This window comes from Lampetra fluviatilis, chromosome 24, assembly GCF_964198595.1.
Source record: "Lampetra fluviatilis chromosome 24, kcLamFluv1.1, whole genome shotgun sequence".
Taxonomy (NCBI): domain Eukaryota; kingdom Metazoa; phylum Chordata; class Hyperoartia; order Petromyzontiformes; family Petromyzontidae; genus Lampetra; species Lampetra fluviatilis.
In genome coordinates, this window is record NC_136298.1 from 12559472 (window position 1) to 12576848 (window position 17377).

The window sequence follows — 17377 nt, forward strand, 5'->3', positions numbered from 1 at the left end:
GTGGGCGGAGTGGAGGTCGAAGCCGATCCGCGCGGTGCTCGCGTTAGTGGAAGCCCCCACCACCCACCCACCACGCACGCCCCCACCCACCACGCCCCCACCATCCACCCACCACGTACCCACCCACGCACCCACCACGCACCCACCACGCACCCTCCACGCACCCACCCACCCACGCACCCTCCACGCACCCACCCACCACGCACTCACCATCCACCCACCACGTACCCACCCACGCACCCTCCACGCACCCACCCACGCACCCACCACGCACCCTCCACGCACCCACCCACCCACGCACCCTCCGCGCACCCACCCACCACGCACTCACCATCCACCCACCACGTACCCACCCACGCACCCTCCACGCACCCACCCACGCACCCACCACGCACCCTCCACGCACCCACCACGCACCCTCCACGCACCCACCACGCACCCTCCACGCACCCACCATGCACCCACCCACAACGCACGCACCCACCACGCACCCACGGGGCGATGCGTGGTTTGGGGGCTTCAAGCGAAGCGCGTCCTCTGCTGATGAGACACGGAATATCGAAACCTGCCCAGTGTTGAACCGATTTAACGCGTAACGCGTAGGCTATCGCGAACAATATCCATGATGGATTTTTGGGGGGGTTGGATCGCTTAGAATTACTAATTGGCAGAGGTGTGGACTCGAGTCATGTGACTTGGACTCGAGTCAGACTCGAGTGATGAATTTGATGACTTGCGACTCGACTTGGACTTGCATAACAATGACTTTGTCCCACCTATGAGATGTGGACTCGAGTCATGTGACTTGGACTCGAGTCAGACTCGAGTCATGAATTTGATGACTTGCGACTCGACTTGGACTTGCATAACAATGACTTTGTCCCACCTCTGCTAATTGGATGTGTCGGGTGGTGGCGGGTTTAACGACGCATTTATATTTACGCGATCTAACCCACAAACATCCCTTTATTGTTGAATGCTGCTGAACTTATGCACGGCCAGAACACTGTGTAGCTGAGATGTGTAAAAATGTTTTTATATATATTTGAAACCAGTATCGCTGGGTTTTTTTTTTAAGCGGGATGTTTTTAAAGCCGACTTTAAACGGTCCGATTTGCATGCACGGGGTTTTTAATACTGTCGGCTATGTTGTGAGCAACAGATGGCAGTGCATAAACATCCATGGTTGTACTTTCGTGCACCTTGATTCCTGCCTACGGCTGGCGACGTTTCGGGTAATGGCCCTTTTTCATAGCACAGAGAGAGGTCAGAGATAGTGGATACGATTTGGAGACTGCACTTTACACCATGGGGCCTGATTAGAATCTAAGGATGACATTTTTTAATTGCCATATATATGTTAAACTTCATTCGCACCGTATGTAACCAACCGTGCTATAACAAACTCTTCAATAAAACATGTAAAGTATGGGCAAATACATGTTTATGAAAATACTACATGTTGCTTGCATTATTGGTAAATAAATGTGTATGAAAATACTATAAAATGTTGCCTGCATGATTTGTAAATAAATATGTATGAAAATACTATACAATGTTGCCTGCATTATGGGTGGCCCTGTTGCACTCGAGTGGCCCAAACCAACAGCAGAATTCACTTCGCAATGGGTTCCTATGCCCAACGATCACAATTCAGGTATGGGGTTAAATAACAAAATTCCGATTTTTTATAAAAGCGTTGCGATTCCTGCTTAGCCAACCGGTAGAGGCTCGAATATCACCTGCACGAGCCAGCTCCCCACGACCCGCACAATAACACGGGGGGGACCTTCATCCAGCCGAGCATGGAGGTGGGTGGCCTTTGTAAATACATGCCATGTGATGGTGCGCCGAGGATTGACAAAAGGGATTTGTATATATCCATTGTTTCATAGAATTGTTGGGATTCATCCTCAGGATTCAATTTAACGGTTCAAAAGTTGACATTGTGAATGGCAGCGCCTCTTAATGGCTGCAGAAGAATCGGGCGAATTGGGGCGACCGCCCTGGGCCCCGCATTTTGAGGGGCCCCGCATTTTGAGGGGCCCAGCGCTTGTACGTCACAGTGTAAGATGTAACACTTCCGGTTTAGTTTGAAGGCGTCGGGGGGGGGGGCACTGAGTTGCCCCGGGCCCCCCACCCCCTAATGGACGGCCCTGGTTGCAGGGCGCAACACGAATACAGCTTCATAACAGGCAATGAAGGGCTGAAATGAGGACAATGACAAGTTGGTGTTGACTATCATTATACTTTTATATAGTAAACCCTTAGTTTGTGGAAACAATGCGGACAATCGCTCAGATAGTGTTAGATGTCTATTTTTTTTACAATATGTTTTTGGGTTGGGCCATAAAGTAGTTTAAGTAAAAAAATTATTGTCATTACCGCTCTACAAGAACGTTGGCTTAAAACTACCATGCGGCCTAACCAATAAACAAATATTGTATGGACAATTGTATTGGCTACGAAAACCTATTAATATAATTTCCTTAAATTGTATACCCTTTTTTCATGGCCAATAGAAACGTGCAGTCCACAATTTGTCCGTGACTAAAGTTCTGCTTATAGTGCATATTTTGATACAAAAGCACAATGTAGTTACTTATGTAAAGGTCGCAAAACTTTGCAGGCTGCTATCACAAGGCACTTGCAACCAAGGCAGAAATTGGTTTTAATCGCCTTTGCCAATCGTGCTCTCGGTATCTATTAGGAGACTTTTCCATGGAAGGGACTTCCCTCCGACAGTAGAAGACAACATCCAGGCAGCCAGCGGCCCCACAGAGAGCACCCATTGGTGGATATCCCTCTTGGGTTAGGTGGAGCAGCTCAACTGCTACGAGCCGCTCGCTCCCCATTGACAGCGCGGCATCTCGTCACAGTACTCTGGTTTTAGTATAGCCACGGCTTACATTGTAGGCAATGTTAATGGTACACACACCAGTTTTTGGACTGACAAATGGTCTGTTCTTCAGAATCAAAATCTGTATTTATACTGGAGGAATCTGATGAGCTATAAAGCTCTTTTTCACAGACGTCCAGTAGAGGCACAGGGTCAGAACGTTCACGTTCTTGGTGCAAATGACTGAATATGTTTTAGGTGCAGACACTGGTTCTGTTGTATATGTGTATTATGTAACAGACATGAGTTCTGGTTTTGTGCATTTAAACGAGTTCTGGTGTCGACATTCGCTATGGTACGGACACTGCTGCTTGTAGTGACACCGATTCTGGTTTTGGTGCAGACACTGCTTCTGGTGTTGACCTTTGCTCTGGTCGGGACACTGGTTCAGTTTCAGATTCAGCCCCTGGTTGTGATGTGGGCTGAGGCTGGAGAAAAGCAAAGCCGGGCAGGGTGTGCCGCTGGTCGGGTGGTGTAGAGAAATACAGCTTCTGTGCCTCGGAGTAGCGCTGCTTCACGGGGATCACGTCGCGATAGCTCCAGTCCTACACACGCACACACAATGCGCGCACACACACGCGCACACACACACACGTGCATACACACAATGCATACACAATGCACACCCAAGGCAGCACACAAGTGGAGAATCCATGGTTAAAGACCAGGATCACCACCCTCAAGCAAACTCGTATTCAATGTGGCTGCGTATAATTACACAAAACGCAACTGAATCTGCACATGACACAGAGGTTAGAGCAGCGAATTTAACAGCTGTAAACGATGAAACCGAGAGGCTGAATAGTCTGCTTGTGTGGCATATTGGCCGCTGCACCCATGTGCAAGGAGTCAGTGGCTTCATATCCACAAGTAGACTCAGTGGGGAATAAATCCCATCACACATCCTCTACCTCCATCTAATACCCTCACACGCTGCGACCCACATTCACATCATAACGAGTCAAAGATCCAATGTAAAATTTTGTAGAAAATATTGCCAAGTTCCATCTGAATGCCATGAGCAGCTATGTAGGCTGGTACATTACATGACAGGTTCATGTGGCCAACACCACGCCTGGCCACCCTTATTTGGTCACTACGTACATTAACACACCACACCAGGTACTTATTTAAGGCTAAGCTAACCTAGGGGAGGCTCAAGGACAAGTCACACTTTTCACTTATGGTGTGCATTTACAGGATTTGAACACAGGTGGCTCGGGCATAGCACAGTACATTTACCACTGCACCACCACTCCCTCACACATCTCACGTACGCACTACTACGCACACACTGCCATGCACGCACCACCACGCGCGTGCCCCCGTGTCCTCCTCCCTCCGTTGTCTCACCTGCCAGTTGTAGTTGAACTTCTCGAGCAGGAGGATGCGTGCGGCGTTGGAGGACACGGAGTCGGGAGGCTCCGGACGCGGCAGGTCCGAGGCGCTCACGTCCGCGAAGACCAGCGCCCCCCGGATGGCGAACCAGCCTCCGTACACGGGGTGCATGCACACCCCAAACATCTTCTACTCCACCAGCACCGCCAACGCACAGGTCATTGGGACTGCGTTACATTTAGTTTTTATCCACGTAAACTATTATACAGTAAAGGTAAAAAAATAGCTGTGCTTCCTTCCTCAGTTGAGCAATGGGATGGAGATAATCGCTTTTGGTAGATCAGCAGCCACATGCTCATGGTGGGGGCCGGTCTGCCTTGAGAGATTTCTGGTCTCAATGGGCGATCACTGGGTTTTAAATAACATCTCTCCATATTACAAGTATAAATCAGAGCTATGAGATCCATTCATCTTCCTATTATCCTTTTTATCCTCAAGTATTTTCAGATAATTGAATGACAGGAAGAAACTAAAATCACAACGATGACATTGCACCCGTGGTTGAGGTTTCTGTACGGTGGCGTGGCAATCCTGTGCAGTGCAATCAGACGCAGGGTGAGCGGCAAAGCTGAGAGAGAGAGCGGTGAGAAAGAGGAGGCCGTGGCCACCACACCTTGTGTGCAGGCCAGGGGGCGTCGCGCACGTCCTCCGACCGGTAGTAGAAGGCCGCGCCGGCCACGTGCGCCGCCGTCTGTACCAGCAGGTGCGGCCGCCGGCTGGGCAGCACGTCGAAGTCGTGGATCACGTCCACGCGCTGGCCCGGGAACTCCTGCCATGCGGCGCACGCAAACGCACGGTCGTGCACGCGTGCGTAGATAGCCCCGTTTTGTCACAGCAAATGCTGGAAATGTACCTCATATCTGTGGGTATTATGCGACTATATTTGACCACACTTGTCAGCAGTAGTGATGGTTGGTGAATGTTGGAACCACAGGTGTTGGAATTATAGCATGGTAAAATAATGTATTTTTCTTCAATAATCTCTAACATTGTACTATCAAACCCCGATAAATAAACAAGAATAAAAACAGAAGTTTACTTACCCCAGAACATTTGCAAATCTCAAGGCTGCCTTAGGAGCAAGCTAACTAACTTTTTTGGCCAGTTTCTTATTACTGTAGTTTTTTACGTGAAATAAACCCGAGTATCAGGATAAAATCAACACAAATAAGGAAAAAGTACTTGGATAGCTACATCAGAAACCAACTCGCAGTACATAAACTATTTGGAAATGTGTTTCATCACAGAAACGTGTTTACTTCATTGACCAACGCGCCTTCAGGATCAATTTATCTCAGTAGCATTTGCTTAACAATCTGGTCAGAACTTCAGTCTCATCAGCAGGGTGAGAGCCGTGAAATGAATGCCACTGGGTAGTCCAACGTTACAGATAATCATGATTTACTTATTTATCCAGGAGAGCCACACCGAGCCATAGGACTCTTTCAGGAGGGTCCTGCTTTGGGTTTTTATTTTAAGATATTTTCACCCAATTAATGATGAGTGTGTTTATACAAGTGGGATAAACCGGAGCACCAGCAGAAAACCCACGTGTGCGAGAGGGGGCAACACTCTATCCCCATACGGACGGAAACGGTCATCGGTCAAGTCGGTGTAGTTGCTGTACTGCAGAAACCAGGAGGAGCGAGGCACCTGTGCGACAGCGGCGAGGTGAAACGCCGAGCACTCGTCCACGGGGTCACGGATGCCGCACCGCTCCGTCCGGGACAGGAATGGCAGCAGTGCGAGCTCGAACATGGAGGGGGTGCTGATGACGAGCACGGCCAGAGACTCTGCTGGCACGGGCAGGCGGAAGCCCTCCAGCACCCGCTCATTATACCAGGCCACCTGGTACACGCAGCACACAATCATGATACTAGCCCATCAGAAACACAATGATGTTACTAGCCCACCCGCAAATACACAGCACACAATAATCATGACACCAGCAAATACACAGCACACAATAATCATGACACCAGCCCACATGGCACACAAAGCACACAATCACCACCATACCAACTCACCTGATACACAATGATTATACCAGCCCACCTCAAATGCTGTACACAATACAGTAATCAAGATACCAGCCCACACACAACCAAAGTACATAACACAATCACTGCCACAATCTATACACACTACAGGACGTCCACGGACAACACACATAGCCATACACATCCACACGCGTACACGCAACGCAAAGCCCATTCACTGTCAGTTTCTCAACAACCCACGTGGCTCAATGTCAAGCGAATAAGGAACGTGTCTAATGGACAGCGTGAATTACACTGCACACACACAGTACACACAGTACACACACACAATACACACACACAGTACACACACACCGCACACAGTACACACACACCGCACACACACACAGTACACACAGTACACACACACAGTACACACACACCGCTCACAGTACACACACACAGTACACACACAGCAGACACACAGTACACACACTACACACACACAGTACACACACAGCAGACACACAGTACACACACAGTACACACACTACACACACACAGTACACACACAGCAGACACACAGTACACACACTACACACACACAGTACACACACAGCAGACACACAGTACACACACAGTACACACACTACACACACACAGTACACACACACAGCAGATACACAGTACACACACAGTACACACACTACACACACACAGTGCACACACACAGCAGACACACAGTACACACACAGTACACACACTACACACACACAGTACACACACACAGCAGACACACAGTACACACACAGTACACACAAAGCATCGGGCAGCATTCACAGTGCAGTTCCTTGTAGATTGTATACAATCGAGTATTGCAATTACAGACGCGTGCACATACGATGTATTGTAGATAACAATATACCACGCGGTGAACTCTGCAGAGTAAACGAGACAGTAGAATATATAGCATACAGTAGAACACTGTATACTATATGTGTACACGTACTACACACGTGCTTATTCCGGGTGTAACTTATGTCTACACGTGTACTGTAACAGGGTGGTCCAGATGTCTTGTGACCCCAAGTTAATTGATCCCCAACACCCCCCCCCCATCCTTATTCATTTTTGTTCTCACACCCAATGCTATACTGTACACGAAAGTTTTAGAGAATTAAATGCGGGTCACAAGACATCTGGACCACCCTGTACATACCGACACAGAGAACAGAAGCACACCTCGGCGTTTGTACTGCCGCCGTTGTGCTCGCGGAGTCCACTGTACCGAGTTGTGTACACGACGTGTACTTTTACTGCTGTCCCACGCTGCGTGACCACGTGTGCGTGTGCTGTGTACTGTACTGCTGTCCCATGCTGTGTGACCACGTGTGCTTGTTCTGTGTACTTTTACTGCTGTCCCACGCTGTGTGACCACGTGTGCTTGTGCTGTGTACTGTACTGCTGTCCCACGCTGTGTGACCACGTGTGCTTGTGCTGTGTACTGTACTGCTGTCCTGCGCTGTGTGACCACATGTGCTTGTTCTGTGTACTGTACTGCTGTAGTGCTGTAGCGCTGTGTGGACTGTACTCTATAGTTGTGCAACTCTACTGCACTGTAGTTAAGTACAGTGCTGTGTTGCGCTGCATTGCACCGCTGTGTAAACAGTACAGTGTCCTTGTGTACAGTACAGTGTACAGTACAGTGTATTACTCTGCACAGCGATCCATATACTGTACCGTGTTCCGCATCGACAGTGCGTGTCCTGTACTGGTGTGCCATCAACCACGTGTACTGCACACCGCGTGCGTGTGTGCTGCACACTGTGCGTGCGCGCTGCACAGTGTGCGTGTGCTGCACTGTGTGTGTGTGCTGCACAGTGTGTGTGTGATGCACCTGGAAGCCGTGGCACTCGAATCCGAGCGGCTCCAGGCGCTGCCTGATGGAGGCGAGGACGGAGGAGGCAGGAGACGTGGACATGGCGACACGCACCAGACCCTCCCTGCGTGTCACTGTGTGAGCGAGAGCCGCGCGCGCGTGCGTGCTCGTACGGGCGATCTTTGTCTGAGTGTGGGAGCGGTGGTGCAGCGGTTAGCGCGCCGCGCTACAGAACCCGGCGACCACGGTTCGATTCCCGCTCTCGGCCACCAAACACCAGTGCCGATTAAGCGGACTTATATAATTAATATATATAAAAGGCGAAGTTGTGAATATGTGTGTCTGTTCAAAATGTTTAGCGTACTTCCCGACATGCAACAAACTGCAAATTTGCCATGTGGGTACTTTCCAGACTGTACACCATGCAAACATTATTAAAAGACACTTTATTTAAAAAAATTTGGGGGAAGGGAGCTCAATAATGAATTTATCTTTTGCACGGCAAGTGAACTGTGACGTCATATCTGTCACGTGACCCGCGCACGTGGAGGCGTCACGCAGTGTAGTGTCGTGGTTAGCGCGCTGCGCTACGAACTCCTGGGCCTCCCCTAGGTCGACTCAGCCTCAAACGAGTAACTGGTGTGGTGTGTGAACATCGCCACTGGGGAGAAATAATAAAATTAAAAAAATAAAACAATAAAAATAAAAAATATTTATTTTTATTATTTTATAATATTTCACTTCTACGTGACTTTACCGAAAGAACCAAGAAGAAGTGGTGGGCACTTCAAGTACACTATTGCAATGCGGGCAGCAGAGGGCAGTGCAGTAAAAAATACTCCGTGCAGTTTAACACGCAGCAGGCTATCGCGACCAATATCAGCCATAATACAGTTTTTTTGGGGGGTTATATCGCGTAAATATATATATTTTTTATTGACTTTATTTTATTATTTTATTGTTATAATTTTTTTCTCTCTACGTGACTTTACCAAAAGAACTACAGAATACGCGTAAATATAATAAATGTGTCGTTAAACCCGCCACCACCCGACACAGCCAACTAGTAAGGGTTGTCACGTAAACAGAACGTGGCCAATTCGTTACTCGTACAGCACACCGGTCTGTTGGAGAGCAAATGCACAACATTTACAATCTGAGTACGACGTTTCGCCAGTAATTACAACTAGCTTCATCAAGCTGACAGCCAGATTTCCACATCCACAACATTTACAATCTGAGTACGACGTTTCGCCAGTAATTACAACTAGCTTCATCAGGCGACGGCCAGAATTGTGGAGAAATCCTCCTGTTTCGTTCCTTAAATAGAGGGGTAGCTGTGATGACATCACTTGTGAGTCCTTGCGCGAAAACCTGTATGATGTATCTTGCAAACATCCATAATGCAGGTGTTTTTGGGATAGATCGGTCAAACACATGACAAACCCTACTAAATGTTGGTTGGTGGCGGGTTTCACGACACATTTATATCTGCGCGTATAATGGCTACTCAGTGCAGTCGTGGGTTGCAATGTGAGTTGTTGTCATCACATTCATGCTCTCCGCGTTCGCAGTGACCAGCGCAGTGAAGTATGGTAAAAAAAAAACATACATGATGTTGGGAGTGGATTGATTAAATATATTGGTGGCTGAACTCTGATAACATATTTATTTCTACAATGTAACAGTTGGTCTGCGTCTAAATACAATATATTACGTTAAGCACTATGAATACAATTACTGTATCTTGTCCACTTCCAATGAGTTACTCATACGCTGTGGGTTTGTTAATATTTCGGTGTGAGCTGTTGTTACCACCCTCGACTCCACAGTGCTAAACATGAGCCAAAGATGGCCAGGTGTGGTGCTGACGACATTTCCCCCCTCTCCATGCACCAGTCAAGCCTCACGGCACTCACCCCAACAGTCTCCATGTCTATATGGGGAATATGAGTTGTCTTTTGTGTGCACGAGTAAGAGGCGTGTGTGTGTGTGTGCTGGATTGGCAGAGACAACACGAGGGTGTGTGGTTACTCCACCCGCACAGTGTTGTGTGTACTTAATGCAAAGTACACGTTGTGGAATGCAACCGCGATACGTTGTGTGCACGTGTCGTCTCCCAACAAGGGTACAGACGCACATGTTAATTCAACAGCCCGATACGCATGGCCGTGGCGATTTGTTTCATTCATATATATTTGCTAACCTTTCAAAAATAACGAGCGGGATATAGGTTGGCACGTGCCCAGGCAAAGCATCTCCACAGTGATTTTCTGGGAAAAAATGTTTAAACCAAAAATCTCTACGTTGACAGTAACTTAAAAAATATAGATTAAAATAATAATGGAATATAATTAGAATTAATTTCCTGCATTCCAGCTCACCTGCATTATAACCACTGAATACTTAAGAAATAAAATATAAAAAAAGATATTTTTTTTATTTTACAATTTTGACATTACCATTTTCACATAATTGCATCAAAACACTGTTAGTCCATGAAGCAAATTATTCTTTTTGGAAATTGTTCTGCGGTAAAAGGGGGAAAAATCGGCAGCCTACGTCTGAAAGCAATAGGGCTGGAAAGTAGCGTATGCCATTGTTGGTGATGCAGACAATAGCACATTATCACAAATAATCTCAAGTGCATCATGATTCAGGCCCTTTGTGTACATCAGAACTCTTACGTGAAGGACCACTCTCGCGGGAACGATGATTACCGTATTCACGCAGCTAAGAATTTTCTCCACTTAGCCACTGGAAAATGCACGGATAAATGCAGATACGTACTTTGAAGAATAGCTCCACATACAATAGGAGGCGTGGGTAATAGAGTCACGGATTAGAGTGGCTTTCCTGTATACGAGTTTCCACTGCACAGGGTGTACTTGAAATTGTGTGGTACCTGTCGACCCAGTGCGAAAGGTAATTGTGCTATGTGTGTGTACAATCTCACACAAATATGCGTGTCGCACTAACATCCTCCACAGCCGATAAGATCATGTTTTGTTTTATTTTCTTCCAGATGATTGAAACTCTGGGCTGGGAATCACGTTTGTCTATAAAGCCCATAGGCTGTACCAAGCTCGTTCCAGTTGAGGGCAATTGTGCAGGTTGGGCAGTCGTTCTGTTTAAGGTCCCTGAGTGAAAACCAGCACTGTAGTTACCGCATTGCTTTACGGCTCAGAATTTGAAAAAGGCCACATTTTCATTTTTTATGGCAGTTGGCCAGAGCACATAGGGCTTGCAAGATCCTGTTCGTTCCCATGATGCCCTGCAGCATGACCTCTCACACTGCTTGTGATAATGTTTTTTTTTAAAGCACTGTATATGTTCTACAATAATGCCCGATCAAACAGCCTGGAATCCTTTAATTATAATTATAATATTTATGACCTTGTGGAAATATTTTTTTTTACACAATTACCGTATGGGGGGCTATGGTAAGCAGCAAAGGAGTTTAGCGTAATCCATTTCTGTACTTCTTTGCTGCCACATTTTTGCTGCCTGTTTACACTTACCCGCACTGACCAGTATGTGGTCAAATAACCCCCACAATTCGCATGGCGTGGGGAGGCCCTCTTTCAGCAGTGGATTGATAAAGGGCTGTACATGCGCATGTACCACATGTACATTGAAAAGCCATGTAGGCGATGCAGTTCTTCACAAAACTGCCGAAACACATCTTTTTTATTATTATTATCCCCGTTGGTGGTTATGGAGACATTGCACATTTTCCCCCCATAATTTTTTTACAAAAGGGACATTCGCCAACATATGTATCGGGTCATTTGCATTATAAATGTGTAATAGATTTTGTCGAGATGGGTTGTTTTGTTCTCACAATATGCTGAGAAAATCATGAAATGGTCACGCATAAATTCAGCTATCAGAAAACATTACCCACAAACCAGAGTTAAGTAGTGGTCATGTGTTCCATGTAAAGTACACTCGAGTTTTAAACTGCAAGCGGAAGTCTGCTTGTTGTTAAATAATACATTACATTAGTAACAACACATGACTACCACTTCATAGCATGTGACTGCCACTAAAACGGTATTGGTGCTCATAAGTTTACATTTTTAACCCTATTTTAAATTGCAGTTGTTTTTGGTTGTGGCCATCAAATTTTTTTACTCCGGGGTCTTGTAACGCAAATTCACAAGCAGGAACTTCCACAATCGTGGAACGTTGAGAAATCTCGATCATGTGATTCAATCACCCACATGAACATCTGCCAATGCCACGGGAAGTCAGATTTTGATGTACCTTGAAGGAGCATATTCTGTAAACAACAACATTACAATATACAGTGTTCACTGGTAAGGCACTCATTTAAATGTTTGCATGATATTGTACTAAGCTTTGAGGTTTATGAGGTTTGCTTCATGAGTGTGGTGGTTTCATTGTTTTTTATGAATGTGTCAACATGGCAGTGTGGTAAGTGTGCGGTGGTGGTTTCAGGAGGACGTTGCAGCACTCTGTGGTTCCATCCACCCAGAGCCGGAGGCCTCACCAAGCGTCGCTCTCACTTCTGAGTGAAGACTCACAAGCACGGAGACCTGGGTCACAGTCTCGCGAACACACAGCGTCAACCTCACCCAGGTGGGTTTGTGTGTGGCTCGTGTACCTATTGTCACTGTGTGTGCCTATTAATACTGTGGGGAGCAACAACGTCGTGCTTAGCACGCTATGCTTCGAGCCTGACCACTCAAGTTCGATTCTCGCCCACGGCTAACATTGGTGGCGAAAATCTGAACCGGTCCTGGGCCTCCCATCAGTCAACTGTTGAAGGAGTACATGGCGTGGTACGTCAATATCACCACGAGGGAGGTAAAGGCAGCCGAGCGTGGTGCTGGCCATACCACCCCTTCGTGTACCATGTTGGTGTTGATCGGTGCTCGCCAACAGCCCTTGCCCAAACAGACTGTTTATAAATGTTATCATGGGGGATGGAGCGATGCATTGATTCACTGATTAGTCATATAAATTCTTAAGCTCGCATTACGTGCATTGAATGTGTGTAAGAACTAATTTATGTCATGAGCTTACATCACCCGAGCAGCCAATAGAGGGGTTATCGTTTACCAAAATGTTAAGAATTGGTTCTTGAATAAAACCGTGAGCCTAAATTGAAAATAATTATCAAATAACTGTGGGTTGTGGATTAATCGTTCCACCCTTACTTTGTAGTATCGATGTCTTTGTGTGTGCAAGTCCAGTTTAACTGTAAAAAAATAATGTAAGTGTGAGTTACAAGGGTGGCTTTATAGTCACAGCACGAGACATTTTTTATTGCCGCTGTAGTTTTGCTGTTCAGTGTCATGTAACAATTGTGAACCTTGACCCTTTAGTGGGCACAGATTTAAAAAAAACGCCCATATTTAAACAAAAGCAGTAAAAATCAACGAGGCTTTCACAAGACTCTGCTCATTCACAGATTGTACGTGAACATCCCTCGTTCTCTTCGTACATAACTCCTCATCCACATCGACTTGGCAGAACATCGCGGACCCTATTATCGATTTGGTTATTTGTGAAACTATTCCACTTATCCGTGGGAAAAATCTCAGATACGTGGAAGAATAGGTCCGTGCATACTATACGTTTTTGGAGAGACTCTGTACATTACCTCCCATGTATAATAGGAGTTGTGGCCAATAACGTCGCAGATAAGAAACGTTCTGTACGGTTGGCATGGTGCACAAGTATGTGGGGTGGCTAGCGTCAGGCATGTTGACTGTGTCTCAAAGGTAACAGCTACGGTTGTGACCTCACCACACAAGGTACTCGTCATCTTAGGTGGAGGTGACCGTGGAGAAACCCAATCCAGTAGTTGAATAGCGATGGATCATTTAATCAAGTACTGTAAAATCAATTGCGATGCTCAGATCTTGTGTGAAAGAATACATTATTTTATACTCGTGCAAATTATGTTTGTATTTTACATGTAGGCTAAAAAGGTTAACTTAAGTATGCAAATAATATGGACACAAGAAACACGACTGTACAAATGGGGGTGTAAAAGTAAAACATTTGAAACCCAGAATATTGACAAAGGCTTTTCTTTAGTGAATGCTGTTTTACTCTAGCTTACGTATTTTATGGAGACCGTAATCCGTTACAGAGACAATAAAATAATTTCAGGTTGTGCTCTAAGTCATACGTTGGTGGATGCATGCATGCATGATAATCGGAGGTCTAGGCAGGCGGAGGGGCAAATTCCACAAAGAATCCTTCATCCTGAGGGCCTTCATGACCATTGTTCTGGTCGCAGCAACACCAAGGGGGGTGAGGAGTGGGCCTATTTTACGAGTTAAAAACAAAGCCTGTCAAAAGTCCATCCATATGCATTAAGAACATGTTTCAATCCATCAACGATTGGGCCTTCTTGACCACTGTGCTATAGCAAGCATGTGTTTAAGCAGACACTAATTGTATATTACTGTGTATGTGTACTCATCCATGTGTTTAGTGCCGTTAGATATATTTATTATATGTTGGAGATGAGAAACAGTGCTGTTTGACCATACTTCACCACGCTGCTCATTCTGGGTTTGAGAAGTCGAGAGTTGCGCAGGTCTGGCTCAGACATAACTCGTCGCCGATGTTCGTCATGTCTGGAAATGGAACTTGGATCTCTGGGTTCAAAGTGCAGGGCACTAGCCCAGGTTGGAGGCCTTCCTATTGCAGGTGATTGACAAAGGACTGTAAACTACAGTGCCGTAGTCGTTGGACTCTGTCATTTGTTACAGTGCATTTACACTGAAAAAAGATAATCCTCGAAAGAGCACAAACATTAAATTTTCACGTTCCCTCACGTGCATATCTGTGTGAACAGCTCCAAAAGTGAGCATACATTCATGTCCATTACTTCATATAGAATTTGATTCAATATATGCTGTATATCCGATATGCAGCCCTGATTTCTAGAAATACTTGCAGTACTGTGTATGTGTAGTAAACCCTGTATTAAGCGCAATCACTCATATCTAATTGTGGGAATGATATACAGTAGTGTGGGGTAGAGTGATGATGGGTCATGCAGTGATTATAATCATCACGCTACACTATGAACTCGGTGATGTTCGCCATGATTCCCGGCCATGGCTAACATCATTGGCGAGTGACATCTGAGCCCTTCTTGCCCCCCCCCTTTAACAACCCACACTGACCAGAACGGTGAAGTATGATCAAACAACTCCGATGACTGGGACTGAGCAGGAGCCCTTCATCTAGCAGTGGACTCACAGGGAGATACAATCACACAGTACAGTACAATGGTGTCGTGTTCTCTGTACACGTTACAGACATTCAAACTGCATATCAATATTTATCAAAAGAGCACCAAGACTAAATCTTAACTATTCAATACAACTTAAATTCACGTATTAACAACATTATTAACGTCCCAAAAAGCACCAACATGGACTAGAAAAAAAACACCTATGAGCTGTCATTTCCACCTCGTGGGAGAATGGAGATGAGGCGGTAAGAGAGGGGAGAGGTAGGAAGGGTGTGTGTGTGAAAGGAATTTATAACATTCAGCTGCATGAGCGTGCAGAAGCATGCTTCCCTCCTTAGATGTGTCATGCCATGTCTTTTGCATGACTTTTTGCCGTTTTAACAATTTGTGTAGGCATTTTATACGGCAGTTTTGCAATTCATTTGAAACCTTAAACTCAACGCCTGTATATTACCCAGGTATCTGAAATGACGAAATGTTCAGTGGACGCCTACGGGCTATCTACCCACGGATCGTGATGATTATGATCTCTTGATAAATATACATGCATAGCTCTCAGTAGCTTTTCACCTCATTCAAAGGACATCAGTCAGAGCACGACACTACAGCGGACTCGCTATGCACTGGGAAGCAAGACTGCAGAGGGCAATATAATCATAGAGCATCCAAATGCATTCTAAGGTGCTGTGCAAAACACGAGGAGGACACGTGCATCACAGGAACCACACGTTTTTTCCATGCCAATAATTCTATAATCTCTCTATAATAACTTCCGTAAATTATTCTTTATGCAAATGTGAAAAAAGCGAATTTAACATGTAGGCTTTTGCCACCAATATCATCCATAATACAGGGTTTTTGGGTTAGATCGCGTAAATATAAATGTATCGTTAAACCCGCCACCACCCGACACACATTTATATTTTCGCGATTTAACCCAAAAAATCAGTGTTATTGGTGAAAAAAGCAGTTTGCTTAAGAACGTGAGGCTTCTGATCAGCAACAACTAAGGGATTAAGATTGCAAACTCAGTTTCTGGTTGAAGGAGTAGCTTTGTTCCGTATTGTTCCCTCGAAATAATATCGGCGGCCCTGCCATGATCTGCACATAACAGGAATTGTCTTGGTGACCCATGAAAATAGAGTTGGAGTGGAAAGCAATGGTGACTTGATGCAGTCAGCCTCTCCGTGCTGCACAGGAACCCGTGGTGCTGGTGAGTTTCATGGCAGCAGTGTTTGTGCCATGCGGCATCTGCGTTTGTGTTGCTTTGTACATTCCTGAAATGGTTTATGGATTCTGGTAGGTTTTTATATGGGGTTTTCTTTCATTCTTCCTCCACAGTATATTGCTTTTATTAGATTATTTGAATATAAAGCAATGTAAAAAACATACAACTGGCTAAATTTGATATCCCTGGAAATGATGGTTTCTTAAAAACGCGGCATGCCACCACGGTATTTCTGCACTTACACAAAAACAAATATTTGTTTCAGTCCATCGGCCAATTGGCTTTACAGCAGAGTTTGCTTGCTTGCTTGCTAAACAAATAAAATAACAAAAGTGTGTCTTGAAAGCAAACAAATGGTAACCCAACCTGTGGTTTGCAGTACGGGGGGGTAGGGTAGGGGTCACACTCTTCCAGACTCAGAAGCAGCCCACTGTTCGAGTCTTGGGAGAGGAGGAGCAGGAGGTGGTGGTTGTTGTTATCGTGAATGATGCTGGCTGGGGTAGGGGGGCGTGTGTACTCAAGGAAGAGTGTACAGGTGGAGGCTGCTTGTCAGGTTCTGGGTGGGTGAGTGCGTGACACTGAAGCACGGAGACAGTGAGAGAGAGAGAGAGTGTGTGTGAGAGAGAGAGTGTGTGTATGAGAGAGAGAGAGAGTGTGAGAGTGTGTGTATGTGAGAGAGTGTGTGAGAGAGTGTGTGAGAGAGACTCAGGAGAGTGATTCACTGTCGGTGGCGAGGGCGAGTAAAACG

General features: G+C 45.9%; 1 protein-coding gene across 2 annotated transcripts; it reads right to left on the minus strand.

The window, feature by feature from the left end:
* Positions 1-2246: 2246 nt before the first annotated feature.
* MMACHC (metabolism of cobalamin associated C) lies at positions 2247-8506 on the minus strand. 2 transcript variants are annotated; one of them, XM_078867880.1, is made up of 5 exons: positions 8174-8506; positions 5951-6145; positions 4911-5066; positions 4253-4426; positions 2247-3444 (listed from the first exon to the last, which is right to left on the minus strand). In XM_078867880.1, the coding sequence occupies exons 1-5, from the start codon at positions 8255-8257 to the stop codon at positions 3190-3192; spliced, it is 864 nt and encodes a 287-aa protein (XP_078724006.1). In that variant the 5' UTR covers positions 8258-8506; the 3' UTR covers positions 2247-3189. The 2 variants fall into 2 exon arrangements, with proteins under 2 accessions (XP_078724006.1, XP_078724007.1); XM_078867881.1 differs by lacking the exon at positions 8174-8506 and adding an exon at positions 8017-8051.
* Between the last annotated feature and the right edge of the window lie 8871 nt (positions 8507-17377).

Coding starts and splice junctions, on each gene's coding strand:
- MMACHC (XM_078867880.1), bottom strand. CDS start 8,257: ATGTCCACGTCTCCTGCCTCCTCCGTCCTCGCCTCCATCAGGCAGCGC. Junction 6,146..8,173: donor TCGAGTGCCACGGCTTCCAG/GTGCATCACACA, acceptor TGCGTGTACCAG/GTGGCCTGGTATAATGAGCG. Junction 5,067..5,950: donor ACCTCGCCGCTGTCGCACAG/GTGCCTCGCTCC, acceptor GCCGCATGGCAG/GAGTTCCCGGGCCAGCGCGT.